This window comes from Nicotiana sylvestris, chromosome 6 (assembly GCF_000393655.2).
Source record: "Nicotiana sylvestris chromosome 6, ASM39365v2, whole genome shotgun sequence".
In the NCBI taxonomy this organism is placed as follows: domain Eukaryota; kingdom Viridiplantae; phylum Streptophyta; class Magnoliopsida; order Solanales; family Solanaceae; genus Nicotiana; species Nicotiana sylvestris.
This window is the reverse complement of record NC_091062.1, coordinates 55,288,348-55,308,057: the sequence shown is the minus strand read 5'-3', so window position 1 is coordinate 55,308,057 and position 19,710 is coordinate 55,288,348. Positions and strand designations below refer to the sequence as shown.

Here is a 19,710-nt window from a genome sequence, read left to right as displayed (position 1 = left end):
AGTGCCACATGGTGAGCGTGTACTAGACGCACCTGTAAGAATGGGACGAGAAGGTTTTAATATGAAAGACAATATAGTTCGGGGATCTTGGGGACATCGAATAGTTTAAGTAAAAAAATGACAAAACAATTTAGGGGATTTAGGTATTAACTCTACTTTAAGGGGTCGTTTGGTATGAGGTATAAGAAGGTATAAGGGTGGTATAAAAATTTAATACTACCTTAATACTCTGTTTGGTTAGCAAACCGGGATAACTTATTCCGGTGTTAATTTTAAAACTGGGATAACCTATACCTTATAGAAGGTGGAGTAACTAGCACCGGTATAACTTATATCTTCTTCTTAGAAATTATGCAATTGTCATTCTTAATACAACATACCAAACAATGAATAAACAACAATCCCAGCATAACTAATCCCAGCATAACTTATCACAATATAACTTATACCGGTATAAATCGTATTCCAACCAAAGACCCCTAAAGGATTGTTTTAGATCAAAATAAGGAATAAGTTTTGCCATTCTCTTACCAAAAATAAAAGGCCAAATACATATACAAACCATTAAACTTTGCCCAATTTTTTATTTTGGCACTTTAACTCAACCTTGTTCCATTTTTTCCCTCCAACCTCATTTCTTTTGTTCTACTTTGACACAAAAAAATTTCTTTCAGGTAAAAATATAGCGCGTGCAAATACCTAGCTGCTACCACCACCCCTCGTAAAAAAAATTTACTTTTTTTTTGTAATTTCAAATTATTATGTTTTTCGTTTTTTCTGCCCACATCCCAGGGAAAAAATATTTTTTTTTAATATATTTTCAGTAATAACTACGGGTTCAACTGAACCCATAACTTTCGACGCGGAATAAAAATTTGTATGTAAAAATTCATTAAAATTGTAAAAAAAAAAATATAAACTCATAACTTTAAAAATATAATGGGTTCAATGTTAAAAATATTAAAATTGAATCCATAGGGTTTAAATTTTGGATTCGCCTCTACGTTGAGAGTGTGAAATTTGGCTTAAAAAATGGCTCTCACGCGCCTACAAGGGTGAGACAAATCACACATGGAATCTAGTCAGCTTTTGTGTTAAAGTGGAACAAAAGAAATGAGGCCGGAGGGCTAAAATGGAACAAGACTGAGTTAAAGTGCCAAAATGAAAAATTGGGCCAAATTTAATGGGTTGGCGAAAATAAAAATAAATATAAAATTATAGAGGCAGTGCTAACATGGAGAATGGCCAAAGAGTGAAAAGAAACAAAAGCAAAGAAAAGGAGAGAATCGGTGTCAAGAAAAAAATTGACGACTGGGCAAAGAGGAGCGGCCCATATTTACATCGGTCACCATCAGATTCATCTTATTTAGTCGTTTCTCCTTGTTTATCTTATTCATCTGAATCTCTGCGCTCTTCTCTCTTAAGGTAAATCCCTTTTCTCCTTCTCATTTCTGCAATTCGCATTTTTATTTATTCGAATCCTGATGCCCTGACTTCTCTTCCTTTGTTAGATCTGTTCCCTATTATCATCCTATCGAATCAATGCTCCGATTATTTCTTAATTTCTGTGTTTTGTGATTTGGTTAATTTCTTGTCGTCGAAGAGGTTTCCAGTATAAATATGTTGTTGAACTCCATCGAGTTTATTGATCGGTTATTTTAGGAAATGCGGTTGCAACGTAAATTTTAAGTAATTGTAATTCCGAAAATGCTAGAAATGTGATGTCCAGGAATTTCACTTGAGCTCCCATCCTTTCTAATTTATACAAATTTAACAATTGCAAGCTGTCACTGTACTAATTTAACCCCAAAAGTTAGAAATTCTCCCCTTTAATCCTAAGATAGAATTGGTTGACAAATTGTTATGTGATTTGTCCTAGTCAAATTTCTTTTTTTCCTTGTCTTTTCTTTAAGGTTGGGTATTGTTAATTCTCTACATTTACACAATTAGTACCTAGTAAAGTGCCAGCATGCTGTAATCTAAAATCTATTTGATCATGTATGATTCTGAAATCTACATTGCGCTTTAAGGAAATTCTATTGTCATTTCTGCTCTTACCCGCATATAGAGATATCAATTTAATAGGATGGCTAGAGTGAAGAGTCTAAGCCAAATTTAACTTAGGCTCAAACCCTTATTTGGTGATTATATTAGCAGAAATTTAAATTGGATGTTAAGGGGATTTAGAGGGCTCAAAGCTCTTGGTCTGTATTCTTTTTTTTTTCTTCTTTTTTATTTGTTTGTTTGAGGGGTTATTGGTAGAATTAAGTTTATATTGACATGTATTTCTTGTCAGATATATAGCTCCAAATTGATCATTTTCAGAAACTCGCAACATATTACATTCAGATAGGACGATAACAGAGAATGGTCAAAGGGTTAGTTCACTTTGTTTGTTTGTTCATATTCTATAATTATTTCCTCGTGGCACAAATGACCGGTCAAGATGGTCTCCCACCCTTCCCAGCTCTGATTTTTTTGGGTTGACCAGATATGGAGCAAATTGAAGTAGGGATCATACCATGTTGCAGTGCCTAGACGGTATCAAGCATTTAGGTGCTTCTCTGTCGAAATGTTGTGATCTGGATAGGCAATCAACGGGCTTTGAAGATCCGGAGATCCTAGCACGAGAAACAGTTTGTATGCTATATGAAAGCTTTGTTAACATCTTAGTTTTGCAATTAGAACGTAAAAAGAAAGATGAACCAAAAACAATTTTTGTCTGGCTACAAGTGTGTCTTTATGATTGCGTCATATGTAGTCTGTATTTGCATCTTGAAAATTGTGTACTAAAAAAGGTAAAAACTTTCTTTATTTCAAAATTTGTTTTGTAGTTTTCTATGTCATATCTGTTGAATTCTTTAAAATGTTGGGACAAGGATTTGGAATATACAGAGTTGAGATATGCGCATCCTAATCTATTGGTTGTTTTATCGTATTGACTTTTCCACTAGAATAAATATGGTTTAACCTGTACACTCTTATTCTTGCTGCAGTTAGTGTCAGTGAGATTGAAGCTCTTTATGAGCTATTTAAGAAGATCAGCAGCGCAGTGGTTGATGATGGGCTGATCAACAAGGTTTGTGTTTCATCCTTTGTTAAGAATATAGCATTGGATATTCGCACTGGTGTGTTTGAGATATAGGTGTTCTAGCAGCATAACTCTTTTTGGGCTATTATGCATGAATAATCAGTCTTGATTCCAGCAAGGGTCTTTGGGTTTTAAAGTTATTACTAAATTGCAGGAAGAATTTCAATTGGCACTATTCAAGACGATCAAAAAGGAAAGCTTGTTTGCCGACAGGGTGCGTTCTTATTGCAAGCTACATTAATGTTTTCATTTTGACTTATCAAAAAAGTCTTTTCATTTTGAATTGGGGATTACAAATTTTGATAGAGCAAACATTTTTTTTTCATCTGATTGCAGGTCTTTGACTTATTTGACACAAAGCACAATGGAATCTTGGGGTTTGAGGAATTTGCTCGTGCCCTCTCTGTTTTCCATCCAAATGCTCCTATTGATGATAAGATTGAGTGTATGTGACATGCTTACATAATAAAAATAGTTTCAATTCTTAATAATCCTGCTTCTAATGGTATTGCTACTGTAGTTTCTTTTCAGCTATACGATCTCAAGCAACAAGGCTTCATTGAGAGGCAAGAGGTAAGTCTATCTTTCGTAAGGTGAAGTAATGAAGTACTGAACGTTCCTATATTGTTCTACTTTCTAAATGTCCAGTTTTTAGTTCAGTTGCTCTAGTTAGTGGTAACAAAGCATTCTTGGAAATCTTTTTTGTACTTTTAATTGCATTCCCCTGAAGTGCCTGACATAAGTAAAGTATGGTTCTTGTGCAGGTGAAGCAAATGGTGGTTGCTACCCTTGCTGAGTCTGGTATGAACCTATCAGATGAGGTCATTGAGAGCATAATTGATAAGGTGCTTCTTCAACCTAAATTTATATACTTTTAATGGTCTATCTTTCATTTGAAGGAGGAGAGATTCTCATGTTAACATGTACACGAATTCAATAGTGCTTTTGCTTTTTTGTTGTCTCCTTTGCTATCTATTTGTTATAGGTTAGTCCATTTGAATTTTGTCATTTTCAAGGATGATTCTTGGTTACTTAGACCTACAGGGAAAAGAAGCACCCACCAATCCCCTGATGTTTCTTTAAGGATGATGTTTTGATCATGGGCCTATTGGGAGGAGAAGCACCCGAATTCCTAGTTAGAGCCGACCGAAGGCTGAAGCCAATGAAACATGTGCGTTAGCCCCCAAAATTTTGGGTCCCCAATAGACTTATAAGTCATAGGTTTGATTTTCTTTTATAAGATATTGAGTATTTCAAAGTAAAAAAGTATAATTTCTTTATTAAAAAAAGGAAAGGTAGCTTCTAGCTTTGTGATTTGTGATTGATGTGACTATTTGAGCAAAAATTGAAAAATGAGAATCACCCCCCTAAATTCTTACGTGTGATTTAAACAACTTTTTGGGTTATCTACATTTTGACAAGTGACAACAACATTAGTAGGTTACCTACATTATTCTTCTCTTTTTATATTTATCATAAGAAAATGTGTAATACACTTTTAAACCCCTTTCTTGGTTTCGCCAAGAGACCAGGACTTTTTTTTCTTAATTTTCTCATAAAAAAAACATGTACTACACTTTTATACTCTCTTCTTGGTTTTTTCGAGCGACCAAGTCTTCAATAAGCTATTATGCTGTCAAAACTATAGTACTATTGTTTTATCAAATACAAGAGCGGAAGAGTTTAGCGTTGCGGTAGCGGTAGCGGAAGCAAAACAAATATGCAGAAGAACATTAACAAAGAGTAAAAGATAGAGTGAATTTGAATTACACGGGTTAGAATTACACTAACTCAAATATTTAACCTAACTTGAATGCTTGTTATCACTAACGATCATTCAAACCCAAAAAAGTCGTGGTAGAATCGAAGACAATCAGATAAAGAATATAAACAATCCCAACAAATATAAAAGAACCTGTTAATTAATATTCCAAACAAATTCAATCCAGAGAAAGAAATGAAAAAGGAAGGAGAAGAGATGAGCTCAAATAAAAGGTCCTTACCCTAAAGATTCAAGTTGAAGTTCAAAAGAATCATGGTATCAATCCCTACACTTATATTCATCAGTATATATTGCCTTTTTAAGTATTTATTATAATTTAAATATGTCAACTAGAATATATGAATATGGTTATACAAAACTCAAAAAAGAAGAAAAGAAGAATTGAAACTTTAACACAGTCCTTAAAGCCTAAAGGAACTCCTGATAAATTATTAAATCAGAAAATATGGGAAAATATTATTTGGATGAACTAGTCACTAATTTAGTCGAGTGAGATAATAATAAAATCTAAGTAGAAGAAAAAGTTAGTGAGAAATCTGATTACGTCCTAGAGAAAACCAAGAACTTCTACTGGAATTAAATAATTGCATTCCTAGAACCATAGATTTTCCAACTTTCTCAACAACAAAAAAGATAACCTTTGATTTTCCAATGAGTAATAATTCTAGGATTATGTAATTCCTAAACATTGAGATTTGCCAAAGAATTTCTTAATTCTAGGAAATGCAATTATTTTAATTCATCTATAAGTTCTTGTTTTTCTTTGAGAATCGATATCAGAATTCTTAGTAACTTCTTCTTCTTAGATTTTATCATCATCTAATTCAAATAGATTAGTAAACTTGCTCATCTAAAGAACGTTCTCCCATATTTTTTTATTTGATTTTTTTGTTGTTTGCTAAAAAGTTATCAAGACCACCTTTTTGGGATTATATCAAAGTTTCACTTATTCCTTTTTGGGGTTTTTTTTGAATAACCAGATTCATTTTTTTTAGTTGACATATTTTAATTCTAATAAATAATCAAAACGGTAAGATATACTTATGAAATAGAAATAGCAAATTTTAGATTAACAGAATCTGACTTAAGAAGTTGATAATTTGATATTAAAATAACATTTTGCTGCGTCAATATACTTGCTGTAATGTTGGAAACTTGATAAAAAACAAAAAAGGATACGCAATATACTTTATTCAATGGTACTCTTCAACTCTTGTCTTTTATAGAACAATAGTATTCTTGTTTTTGACAAAACAATATAGCTGATGGAAGACTTGGATTCTTAAAAAAAACAAGAAAGGGGGTATAAAGGTGTAGTATACATTTTCTAATGAGAAAGATAAAAAAGAAGAGTTGGACTCTAGGAGAAACCAAGAAAATGAGTTTAAAAGTGTATTGTATGTTTCTTTTACTAATGAGGAAGGTAAAATAGAGAAGAATAATGTACACCAGAATGTAAATAACCCAAAAAGTTGCTTACATTCACATGTAAAGGGTGTAGAGGAATGATTCTTATTCCCCAATATTTACCCAAACAGTCATATCAATCACGATAGCAAAGCTTATCTTTCCTTTGTAATAAATTGTACTGCTTTGAAAGACTCAATATGTTACTAAAAGCAAAATTAATATAAGCCTATTATTGGGGCCCCCAAAATTTTGGGGCCTAAAGCACATGCTTTATTAAATAAAGCATCAGCTAACCCTGAGTGATAGTAAACAAGCTAGTGAAGATAGTAAAGATTGGAGAAATTTTAAGCTAAGCTCAAAGTTCATGAAACAATAAATGAGCATATTACTAATATGATTGAATTAATTGAGTTAGATATAGATCCCACAAAATAGTAATATGATTGAACGAATGGAGTTAGATATAAATTGCACAAAAATAAAACAATTAAACTTCAAATAAAATATATGATGTTTCTATAATTTAAAGTTCAAGATCTCTCATTAAAATTTGGTTTAGGCCACCAATTTTATTGAGGCGCCCCTATTCCTAGTGCCTGACATAATATGGCAAGGTATTTCTTAAGAGCTAATTATTTTTTATGGTTTTGATAAATAGTTGATGGATAACTGATATAAGAGTTCTGGTGTAGTTGCTTGAAGCTTTTAGGTCTCATAATTATACATTCTTAGGGGCAATTTTGTAACTTCTAGTTTGGATTTATACAACAATTACACTACTTCTATGCCTTAGTAAATGATGGAACATCTCCTTGGCTCATAAGGTATTTCTTAAGATGCGTGATACTAGAGAGAAGTCTACCTTGTCTTTAAAAATCTTTAAGTTACAGCATTTTTCAATACATCTCCTCCACTCTCTGACAACAGCCTTACACGATAACTCAAATGCAAATAATAGATTACATGGTAATGTAACTTATGTAAGTCAAACTCTATCATTTGCTGTTGCAACATGGAGAGGAAAGCTTTATTACAAGCCAGAGAGGCATTTGGTGTTATCTGTATTTGTAGACCAGAAAAAAGAAGTCAAAGGCAGGGGCAGTAGTTACAGTTCTTGGGGAATGGCAGTGGGTGATTGGTGGGTGTCCCAATTTCACCAGGTTTACCCTAGAAAAACCAAAACAGTTAAGCCTAATGTTATCAATGAGGGATACTCTAGTTTTACAATTATGCTGGTAGACGTACTTTTATGGAGGTAATTAGACATGGTTTAAAGGAACAAACGGTGGTAGAACATCGATAGTCTATAGATCCTTGTTCTCAAATATCGGATGAACCTACAAAAACATCAAGCAAAGTGTGCTAAGAGGGTGCTATCTGACCAGTGCTCCATCTCATTGGAATGTAGAGACTGGATTAAGTGCAAGTCATATTTCAAGTTTGAGAACATGTGGATATGTGCAGAGGCTTGTAGAGGAATGGTAGGATTTTTACTGTTCTAATCGTAATGCGACATTCATAACCGTACCTTTGATCTCTAAGAAGAATCTCTAAGAAGAACTTAGCTGTACGACTAAGAAACTTCAGACCCTTAAGTCTCTTAGGAATTGTGTATAAGATCATTACAAATGTGTTCAATGCGAGATTAGAAGCAGTAATTGATAATGAAAATGCTTTTGTACAATGAAGAAAGATCATGGATGCTTTTTGGTTGCAAATGAAAGCTCGAACACTAGATAAAGACAAGGAGGCAAGAACACTATGTGAACCAGATTTGAATATTTTAATCTGTCATTTTTGCTTACTGTTTGAAACTATGAGATTTGTGAGAAAATGAATCAAGTGGATGGAAAGTAGTATCTCATCTGTCCGATTCTCTAGCTTAAAAAACTTATTTTTTTGTTTTGTTATTGGAAATGGAAGATTAAACAGAGCTGTCTCGGCCGATATACATAAAGACTTCACAGATTTGTTCTACTAGCCCTTTGAGGCAATATCCACTGCATGTTAATCTAGTAATAATTTGTCTTTTTCCAGTTAATGAAATGAATATGGAGTAACATACGTTCTTTGGCAGAAAATTTTAAGGTCCCAAGTGGAACTATTGCATATCTGGGAGGCCCTTAGGGCAAAACACAGAAAATCAGTACTCTGGCAGAATATGGTATAGAAATGTGAAAAGAGGCTGGTCGCCTATAAAAAGCGATACTTATCAACAGGCAGTAGACGAGCTCTTATTGATAGTGTGCTTGATGTGATCCTCGCATGTCTTTACACCCAATCTCTGCAAATATGGTAAAGCAACTAGACAAATTAAGAAAAGACGAGGGCAACTCAGAAAGGCACTGACTATACCTAGCAAATTGTCTCATAGTAATGTTGCCTTAAAGATGGGGTTGTTCGGGGGATAAAAATTTGAAGCTGCATAGCATGAGGCTTCTCGTAAAATGGCTATGTAGATTTAACACTGAAAAAGAAGTAATATGGAGGAGTAATTATACCAAAAACAGAATGGAAAAACACAATCGAGCTAATAGCAAGGTCCCATGGAATATCATTCCAGAGGTACAGAAGCAGTAACCGAGAGGAAGTCTTTAAAACTGTATAAATGATTGTTAGGAATTAGGATGGAGGGAAAACGGTGAATAGACCCATCGATAGATCAGATTTATCTGAAGCAAACTTTTCCTGATTTGCACAGCACTGTACTGAATCAAGAGACAGTTGCAGACAAACGAATGAGCGGACGCTAAACTCTAGGAGAAATTTTTGAATGGGAGAGAAGAAGAGCACAATTGCTGGAAATGGAGGAGTCACGAACTTGACAGAAAGATTATTGATGTAAAAAATATTTTTCTATGGAAGGTGAATAAATATGCATGACACATGTTAAAACTTGTCAAAACAGGTCCAATCCACCAGTCACCTATTTGTACACTTGAATTATGCCTGGGAAATGTGGTTGTGTTCCTGAATGTACTTTGGGTGTAACTTGTGACAAGAGGATGCTGTGAATACTTGGCACGGCTAGATAGTAAAAGAGCAGCTTAGATACATTTGGAACACTTCCCTTTGTCATTATAGAGAGACATAAACAGTAGGTGCCTTGAGAATATATAAACATGCTTGTCTTGTGCAAAGTGAGAGTTTTACACATGGTGCAATTCAAATATAAAAATGATTTTTATATATTTTTGGTGCTCTTCTTGAGTTCCTTAAGATCTAAGCGAATCAAGGTCCTTTTCCTGTACATTTTTTTTATAACGGAGAAATCCCCGAGGGCTAGCAGCATACGATTTGAGACTTGGTGGATAATGGGCATGCCCCTCTATCTTTCTCTATTAAATACTAGGCTTTTGTTTGCGGCAGGGCCTAAAGCCGTGACATGCGCTTAACCCACACATCATGTGCGGCGTTCTTACCACTAGACCAAAGCCCCGAGGCTCTACACATGGAGCAATTCAGATATGAACATGATGTAAATATATTTTGTGCACTAAAAGGATGTAAATATTTTCTGTAAATATTAGCATCCTCTTGGTCCAGATCTATTAATCATTTTTCCATTAAAAAAAAAAAAAAAAAAAGAAGGGTTGGAAACCATCTAGATTTAATTTTTCAAGTACACCTGATACTAATAGTGAATTTGTAGAACTGGATCTTTACCAACAAATTCCATGTGCAGTAAAAGTAGTTTAGGATCATCAAGGATATCTGTGTTTGGGAATTGCTCATTTATTTGACTGGTATTTCTGTCCATGGCCAAATTAGATATATGCAAATGGATCTGGATTTCGTCATGTTTCTAGTTCATTCTTCTCCCCCTGCCCCCTCTTTTATCCCGTGGTAGAGTTTCTCTTGAATTCTACTGTTTCTTCTTTGTCAGACTTTTGAAGAAGCCGATACTAAACATGACGGAAAGATTGATAAGGAGGAATGGAGAAGTTTGGTCTTGCAACATCCTTCACTTTTGAAGAATATGACTCTCCAATATCTCAAGTGAGTGGCATATTGGATCTTGACATTACTCCACTAATTATCATGTTTTCAATTTGTGATATTGTCCATATTATGCTCATGGCATCGATTGGCTCAAAAATCTTCCTCGTTTAAACAGGGACATTACGACTACATTCCCGAGCTTTGTCTTTCATTCCAGAGTTGAGGATACCTGATTTGAGATGGACAGGCAGAAGTTGCTTAGGGAAGTGCTTTTGCTACATTTTTTTTTCTTCTGCCTTATGGGGAATTGCAACTGGCCAGTTTATGGATGTTGGGATAGTGTGTTTCGCTCTTCTTCTTTTCCCGTTTCATATGTCAAGATTTTCATGATTTGTTATTCTTTTTGAGTGTAGTGGTTCCATATTTTGTGGCCTAGTGATAGACGTTGGGTTCCCATTCAGTTATGCTGTGTGTATGCACGTAATTGGTGAATTGTGCACGCCAGTTTTGGTAAGATTATGTTTAGGGTCATGCAGCTATTTAATACATGCAAAGCAATCAAGTAATCGCCCAATTAGTATTGTGAAATTACTCAATGGCATATAGCTTAAATTTAGGCTACGAGATCACTTAACTAGTGTTAGGCAACTATGCGATTTATATGTTGTAGTTAGGCAAGCAGCTTGACATTTATCTATTCATTTTTTTGGTGCATCCATTGCTTTGATTAATTGGTTGGACTATGAATTGTAGCAACATCTATAAACGCGCAAATATACATATTAACATAACTTCTTAATATTTATGTTGTATTTGTTTAGTATTAAAATCTATATGATCTTGCAGGATGTCCAATTTTTTTACCTGCCAACCAGGCATTCAGTTCTAATCGTTGGTACACTGACAAGAAAAAATTGTTGTAATGTCGTGTGTTTTTTGTTGTTGCACAATGTCGGTCATTTTGATGATCCCAAGTTAGAGAGCATGCCTTACTCTAATAATAGGGTGCGTAGAGTTTCTAAATGAATGCAAGTGCAACTATATATGAAATATCCTAGCTGTTAGCAAGGCAGGTCCCTTATAAAGCCTACCGGCCAGAAAGTCCTTAAGAACGAGAAAGCCGACTAAAAGCTTATTCCATAACCGACTCTTGTTGTCGAGTCGATGGAGCTTGGCTTGTATCAGGTTCTAAAAGAGTTTTCTTCGAGCAAGCGCTCTTTCTATCTTTTTGGATTGCATGCCCAAGATAATGCTTTTTGTAGATTGAGATGAATTGATCTTCGCTATCGTACCTCCTCCTTGTACCAGTTGATGCTGGGGTAGTGCTTAATATGAATTTTCTCCTGCCCCAGACAACTTCGAGGTTCCCATCGAGCGATTACAGAGGTTTCTACCATTGAACTTGCTTATGCTCCCTTTTGATTGAGTGCTATTTCTATAAAGAAGATTGAGTAGGAAAATATTGAATTGGCCTCAATTGAGATTGTCTCGGCTTCTTAGGCACACGAGAAAGCGGCCTAACTTCTTTTCAATCGAAATCCCAATCAAAGATAAGTTCTACCAAAGTTAGAGGGCTTATTGACTGTTTATGTCTAAGCTTATCTGAATTTGCAGCTTCCCCGTGTTCAATTTTACCGGAATTTCTTCTGAAATTTGCGAGAATTCTTGCACCATTGCTGTCTCAGCATATAACCATTTCAGCCTTCAAAAAGTTAGTTAATCAACTTAAATTGAAGCTGTGTTGCCCTTTCTTTTTATTTTTATTTGCAAATAAAATGTCAGAAGCTTCGTATTACAAGCACCGAAAAGATTAATCTTGACGAGATGACTATAACAGTCTTCCCACTTCTGAGTGCAGTAATTCTACATTGACTTAATCACCCAACCTCAGTTGTCCATGTCAGGCGACATCTCAAACCAACTGCTCACTTCATTATGATTATCTAGTCGCTAGCTCAATTAGTTCTTGCGGATGCATTTTTGTAATCTATTACGTCAAATTATTAAGATCACAAAGCTATGTAACTAAGACCACTAACAATTCACAAACTGGACGACTTGCAGTTCGACCAACATTATTGTTATCTGTCTTCTCCCCAAACCTTGCCTTTGCTTCAATGATTTTACGGAGTTTTAACCAAACTAGTAATATTCAACATGTTTAAATATTGGATGTCAACCAAATACCGGGAAGAGAAAAAAAATCAACTTCATTCATCAGTAGCTTTTGTTTTTTGAAAACTCGGATGAGCTCTTCCAAATACTGTTTTTACAACTTTAACTTCAAATACACTTTTTTTTTTCAACTTACACCAACAGTCCAGAGTACCTAAATTTGAGAAAACTGTTTTTTCCGTGTGGTTGAGTTTAGAATAAACTTTTTTGCTAAGGTCTGCCTACACTCTATCCTCCCCAGACTCTACTAGTGGGATTCTACTGGGTTTTTGTAGTAGTAGTTGTAGTTATGCTAAAATTGAAACAAACAAAAAACAAAATTAAAATTCCAAATTATTGAAACAAGCATCGTCTTAGCCCCAAAAACACTTGCTGCAATTGATTCTCCTCTTCTTGTTGTAGGTACAACAAATACCAGCCTCCGCACTCGACTGGCTAATCAAAATTAAAGCAGCCAGCTTTTTTTGATGCCTAAAGTCTAGGCAAGTGAAAATATATCATATAAATTTTCATTGTTGATATTGCTTCACTTAAAGGTAGAAGACAATTTAAGCATCTCAGCTAGCCAAGGCTTTTTCAAGGTTCACCTTTTTTTCCAAATAAGGTTAGACTTGCTGAGTCAAAAAAGAGAGTACCGATATCAATGTACCAAAAAATTAAAATGGTCAGACTCCAACCACGAATCCAACAGTGACAAAAAAGTCTATGACCTTATTTGCAGAACGAAATCAATTTCCAGGAATAAAGAACGAACATAAAAAATGTGATCCTCATATTATCAACAAATAATGTCCATTGGAGCAACCAGCTGCGTAAGCAACAAATTTCATCATTTGACCATAGGGAATGCAGAAGTCGATACAATAGGGGTCCCGTGGATGAAACCGAAAGGTCAAATACAAGGCTGACAATAAATGACTACTAACATGAAAGCTCTAATCTCTATTTCTCACAAGCAACCTAGTAAAAGCATGGTGAAATCTAGATAAGGCAAGGGAAACATTTCATTCATCATAGAAAGACACAGAAAAGAATATAGCCAGAATAATAAAATCTATATTAACCTAAAACGTCATAACAAAATGAGCCTGGAATAAAACCCTACAGCAGTAAAACTTCACGTCCAAAAAAACAACACATAAAACTTAACCATATCTTGTTCTGCTGGTGGAGTAAGTAAAAACCAAAAAACTAGGGGGAGGGGAGAGGGGGGGGTGAGTTAAGGGGCCTCATGATTATCAAAAAAAACTGGTGCCATGGATTTAGTCGACTTCCTCCATCTTGCTGCCCTCAGCATCAGCTTCAGGATCCTCCAATGGTGGCATGTCAGCTTCCGCATCTCCACAATCCTCATCAATACTCAGACCAAGTTTCAGCATCCTGTGAATTCTGTTGCCAAAGGTGTTGGGCTCATCAAGGCTGAAACCTGAGGTGAGAAGAGCAGTCTCAAACAGCAATAGAACCAAATCCTTGACAGACTTGTCGTTCTTGTCAGCATCAGCTCTCTTCCTGAGTTCTTCCATGATGGCATTCTCAGGGTTGATCTCCATGGTCTTCTTGCTAGACATGTATCCAGCCATGCTAGAGTCCCTAAGAGCTTGTGCCTTCATAATTCTCTCCATGTTGGCAGTCCAGCCATACTCTCCAGTAACCAAGCAGCAAGGAGAATCCACAACACGGTCAGAGACGACCACCTTCTCAACCTTGTCACCTAGAACATCCTTAATCACCTTGCACAGACCCTCGAACTTTTCCTTTAGTTCTTCGTGCTTTTTCTTCTCATCTTCACTCTCATCAAGCTTGAGGCCTTCCTTGGTAGCAGAAACAAGTTTCTTACCCTCAAATTCCTTCAATTGACCAACTGAATACTCATCAATAGCATCAACCATGTAAAGAACCTCATAGCCCTTCTTCTTCAGCTTCTCAAGGAAGGGTGAGTTCTCAACAGCCTTCTTGCTCTCACCAGTAATGTAGTAAATATCATTCTGGCCTTCTTTCATCCTTGTTACATAGTCCTTCAAGCTGGTCATCTCATCACCACTCTTTGTGGAGTGGTACCTCAGCAGTTCAGCAAACTTAGACCTGTTCTGTGAATCCTCATGGATACCAAGCTTGAGGTTCTTTGAGAAGGCCTCGTAGAACTTGTCATAATCTTCCTTGTTTTCAGCAATTTCAAAGAATAGCTCAATGCACTTCTTTACCAAGTTCTTGCGAATAACTTTAAGGATCTTGTTCTGCTGCAACATCTCCCTTGAGATGTTGAGGGGAAGATCCTCAGAATCCACAATACCCTTCACAAAGCTCAAATATTCAGGAATCAACTCTTCACAGTTATCCATGATGAACACACGGCGAACATACAGCTTGATGTTGTTGGGCTTCTTCTTGGTGTCAAAGAGGTCAAAAGGAGCTCTCTTTGGAACAAAAAGAACAGCCTTGAACTCCAGCTGACCCTCAACAGAGAAGTGCTTCACAGCCAAATGTTCCTCCCAGTCATTAGTCAGGCTCTTGTAGAAAGCAGCATACTCTTCCTTTGTGATCTCCTCAGGCTTCCTCATCCATATGGGCTTCTGCTTATTTACCAATGACCACTCATTAGATACTTCCTTGATCTTCTTCTTTTTCTTTTCTTCCTTCTCCTTTTCTTCATCAACCTCCTCTACCTTTCCTTCCTCATCCTTCTTCTCCTCTTCATCCTCATCATCAGAGATTTCCTTTTCTATGGTCTTCTCAACCCACAGAGAGATTGGGTAGCTGATGAACTCAGAATGCTTCTTAACGAGATCCTTAAGCCTTCGCTCTTCAAGGTATTCAAGCTGATCCTCCTTGAGGAAGAGGGTAATTTTTGTACCCCTGCCAAGGTTCTCACCAGATGTATCCCTTGTAACAGTGAATGAACCACCAGCTTGAGATTCCCAAACATATTGTTCATCATCATTGTGCTTTGTGGTCACAACCACCCTTTCAGCAACCAAGTAAGCCGAGTAGAAACCAACACCAAATTGCCCAATCATGCTTACATCAGCACCAGCAGCAAGTGCCTCCATAAATTCCTTGGTCCCTGACCTAGCAATTGTACCAAGGTTGTTCACCAGATCTGCCAATGAAACAAACAAGATCAGTATTTCACAGTCAAATAAAACATGAGTTCATCAACAAATGTAAGCACCAACGCCTACACAAAGTACTCCAACTTACCAGCCTTTGTCATACCAATACCACTATCAATGATAGTCAGGGTATTGTTGGTCTTGTCGGGGATAATGTGGATGAATAGTTCAGGTTGAGAATCTAGCTTGCTCTTGTCAGTCAAACTCTCAAAGCGGATCTTGTCTAGCGCCTTCAATTTAAACAAAAAATAACAATTAGATACTTCATAACTTGAAAAAATTGACAATAATACAGTGACATAGAGATAACCACAAAACTCTTGACACGCAGTGAAGTTTCTCAAAAGAATCTCTCAAAACTGCCAAAACTATGATTGCTTCAACAACCATAATTGGAACAAAAAAATGACAAAATGGTACCTTTAATCAAATGACATTTAGCGGCCATGAAAAATTTAAAGTCAGATAACTATGGCTAGTTTAAAAATTGCTTCTTTAATTGAATAAATTCTCCAACACATTTTTAAGTATTCGAACTCCTACTCTCTCAAAACTAACCAACAAAGCATCAAATTTTATTAGATACAAATTCTTCAGCTAATTATTTCAAAACTTATACACGCCAATAATAAGCGAGCGTGTACACACACACACACAGAGTCTACTGTTCCCTACGAGGATAACAATAAAACCCTAGATCAACACTGCCATAAAATCTACATTACAGAAAAAAGTCTAATTTCAGGAATAACAAGACAAACATTATTGTGCGTTAATCATCTATTCCGTAAATAAACGGAAACATATATTTGATAAATAAAATCATATCAAATCAGTTCAGCACAAACAAACAGACATATGATATTACTTTCAGGGTAAACAACGCATGAGTACGTCACCAAATCAGAAATCAGAAATCGAACCGCCAAAGCATGAATATTTTGGTACATATTAACAGTAAAAGTCCTAAATCATCAGGCTATACAGTCTCCGAAGGTATTGTAAAGAGAGATACTCACATCAGAAGAGTTACTGATGAGTTCACGGAGAAAGATCTCTTTGTTGCTGTAGAAAGTGTTGATGATAAGACTCAACAGCTGGTTGATCTCAGCTTGGAAAGCAAACGTCTCCTGCTCCGCCATTTTTCTGTGATCTACGAAGCCGATTGGAGGCGAAGGAAGAAAATAGAAAGGAGATTCGAAGAGTAAGAGATCAAAGAGAGAGAGAGGCAGAGGTTGCAGAGGGAGTAGCGACTTTATATACTTCGTAGTAGGGTTTGTTAGGGTTTCTAGATCCTTCTATTGGCTTATTCAATGATTTCCTTCCCTTCAATTTTTCAAGTTTTTTCACTGGAGGGGCCGCTATTTTATCTCGACCTCTCTTGCGGACCACTCGTTCTGGCCTTCTTTTGTTTCTCTCTATTTAATACTATTTAGTTTTGATATTTTTGAATTTTGCGTGAGAATCAAGTAAATTTTGTTAGATCTTTCTTGTTTTGCTATTACACGTTGGATAAAGAGAAACTATAATGCCTTGTGAGAAACAAAAATTAAAATTACGACTAATGAAGTAGGAATAATTGTACTTTTGCTCAATTATTAATAAATTTAAATTTTAATCCTCGTAAACATATTTTATCTTGAATTAACTAATTTTATGTTTTTCTCCCTTTGCATAAGAAATATTCGATAGTTTAAATTATTTCCATAACTATATTTCCTTTCAATTATTGATGGGGGTGGTGTCACGTGACACCGATTGGTCGAAAAATTTATTAAATATGTATATATAATTAAAATTCAAAAGAATAATAACTGTTAAATTCGATAAAGTGACACCACTTAACAACAAGTACTTGGTAGCTCATTTGGTCCAAAGCTTTGATTTTTTAGGAGAGGTCACGAGTTTGAAGTTGGATAGTTTTATTATTTGTTTTAACATTTTTTGAGCTTCATCTACGAATAAAAAATATATCGTGGTTTGAACCATTGGCCTCTTAAGCGTTAACATAACACTAAAACACGCAACAATATATTATTTGACTTTTGTTGTAAGTTTCTCATGTATTTTTCTCCTTTTTTTTTCCTTTCATCTTCTTTCTCAACATTCAATTGATTAAGAACGATCTACAAAATCGAATGACTGATGAATTTTGTGTAATTGTCTGGTGTTTTATGTAAAAAAAATATTTAGTACTTATTTCTAATGAGATTGTTTTGAATACATTTTAAAAAATAAAAATTCATATATAGTAATATTCTTGAGTTGTATTTTATTAATATGATTCTAACTATATTTTTTGATACGGTGTTGTTATAGTGAATTATTATTTGTTTATCGTTTAAAACTGTAACACCGCTTATGAAAAATTCTGCATACACTACTGATTATTGAGTAATATTATAAGTTTAACATAACACATTGGTAACTGTGAGCACCTAATTTTTGACAATATTTAATTATTTTTGTCACTTCTTCTATGTAAATATTTTAGGGAGTTTTAACCTACAATTTTTAGCTTTGTTACACTTTTTATTATAGGTTAAAAATACAAAATTTTAGAAGGTGAATTATTACAATTAATATTTTTTTTTATTTTTTAAAAAAAATCCGAAAAATATTTTAAAAAATAATAATTTTTGGGAGAGATTTAAAAAAATAAGAAAAAGGGAAGTATGGAATTAAAAAAAATAAAAGTAAAAGTAGGTGGAATTCTCTTTTAAAAAGTAAAAGAAAGTGGAAGATTAAAAAAATAAAAGTAAAAATTTGTGAAAATTTTAAAAAAATAAAAAGTAAAAGAAAGTTGGAATTAAAAAATAAATATAAAGGTAGTTGCAAATTTAAAAAAATTTAAAGTAAAATAAAGTAGAATTTTTTAAAAAGAAAAGCAAAAGAAAGTGGATTATTTTTTTAAGAAAAGTAAAATAAGTGGAATTATCTTTTAAAAAAGTAAAAAAGTGAAATTTTAAATAAGATAAAAGTAATTAAAGTTGCAATTTAAAAAAAATAAAAGTAAAGAAAGGTCTGAATTCTTTTTATAAAAAAAAGAAAAAGCAAAATGTAAGTGAGATTTCTTTTAAATAAAAATAAAAAAAATAATTAAAAAAAATCTAAAAAATTTCGAAAATTCTCCTATAAATAGAAGAGAAATATTTGAAGAAAAAAAAGAGGGAAGAGGGGAGGAAATTGAGAGAAAATAAATTTTCTTCTTCTATGCTAAAGAGAATTTCTACTAGTTTCATTCTTTCTACCTATTTCTTTCAAAAAAAATAAATAAATATAGTCATTCATTACCTTGTTTAAAAAAAAATACCTCAAAAACAGGAGCTAAATCACACCAAAAATCAAATCCAAAAGCTTCAAACTCAATTTAAAAGATAGCCCAAAATACTAGCCCGAAGAGGTCGAAGTCGAGTTCGGTTCGAAAGGTTTCCGCTCGTTGCCTCTGATTGTGGTTCGTTTGCACATTAAATTTGATGGTTTTTTGCTCCATATGTATTAAATAAGATCTTCATCTATAAAAGGTTCATTCTTTTCTTAACCAATGTTTCTATTATTTTTCTTTCACCGTATTTCCTTTTGATTTGTATATTATATTTTGGTTATCTACCAACTTGAAAGATATGAACAAAAAATGAAGGAAGAGCATAAAAAAAAATAGAATTAGTGAGAGACAGAATGAGTTTCTTCAATGAGATTGTAGTTCATAGGGAAATATAGGAAGATGTATTCAAAATGGAGAGAGAACGATGTAATAGCTTGGATCCAAATTAAAGGATGTTAAGTCAATAGCAAATTTGATACCGACATGGGTGATTAGGTCCATAATAATTCAAATCATATATTTCTTCAATAATAATTCTATATTCATAAATCATGACCTTACAATAATCTCAAAGTAGTTTTAGGAAGAAACATAATCATGAACATTTGTAGTTTGCTTTAAATTGAATATGATCCTTTTAGAATAATCGAGGCACGCCATGCCAAATAAAATCTCAAAACTCATGGCCCTCATTTAATTAATTTTAATCCTTAGAAATCGAGACGTGCCATTTAGTTGAATTTTCCATGGCCCTCGCAAACTTGAAAGTGCGTAGTTGCTTTAGGCGCGCTATTTTTAAAAATTAATTTCCTAAACTCGGGTGTGCATTTCATGTGACCCAAATCCAAATCTCAACAACGTTAGATAAAATGTG

At 34.4% G+C, this 19,710-nt stretch overlaps 2 protein-coding genes across 4 annotated transcripts; one reads left to right on the top strand and one right to left on the bottom strand.

Moving 5' to 3' along the window:
• The first annotated feature begins 1,243 nt into the window (after window positions 1-1,243).
• On the top strand, window positions 1,244-10,814 carry LOC104215279 (calcineurin B-like protein 3). Of its 3 annotated transcripts, XM_009765040.2 has the most exons (10): window positions 1,244-1,425; window positions 2,297-2,378; window positions 2,492-2,640; window positions 2,997-3,079; window positions 3,246-3,305; window positions 3,428-3,536; window positions 3,612-3,664; window positions 3,856-3,936; window positions 10,171-10,283; window positions 10,402-10,814. In XM_009765040.2, the coding sequence occupies exons 3-10, from the start codon at window positions 2,523-2,525 to the stop codon at window positions 10,457-10,459; spliced, it is 675 nt and encodes a 224-aa protein (XP_009763342.1). In that variant the 5' UTR covers window positions 1,244-1,425; window positions 2,297-2,378; window positions 2,492-2,522; the 3' UTR covers window positions 10,460-10,814. The 3 variants fall into 3 exon arrangements, with proteins under 3 accessions (XP_009763342.1, XP_009763344.1, NP_001306262.1); XM_009765042.2 differs by lacking the exons at window positions 10,171-10,283; window positions 10,402-10,814 and adding an exon at window positions 8,986-9,099 and having other exon boundaries at window positions 1,306-1,425; NM_001319333.1 differs by lacking the exons at window positions 1,244-1,425; window positions 2,297-2,378 and having other exon boundaries at window positions 2,523-2,640; window positions 10,402-10,459.
• Window positions 10,815-13,437: 2,623 nt separating this feature from the next.
• LOC104215281 (heat shock cognate protein 80-like) lies at window positions 13,438-16,795 on the bottom strand. Its single transcript, XM_009765043.2, has 3 exons — window positions 16,531-16,795; window positions 15,600-15,741; window positions 13,438-15,498 (listed from the first exon to the last, which is right to left on the bottom strand). The coding sequence occupies exons 1-3, from the start codon at window positions 16,651-16,653 to the stop codon at window positions 13,664-13,666; spliced, it is 2,100 nt and encodes a 699-aa protein (XP_009763345.1). The 5' UTR covers window positions 16,654-16,795; the 3' UTR covers window positions 13,438-13,663.
• Between the last annotated feature and the right edge of the window lie 2,915 nt (window positions 16,796-19,710).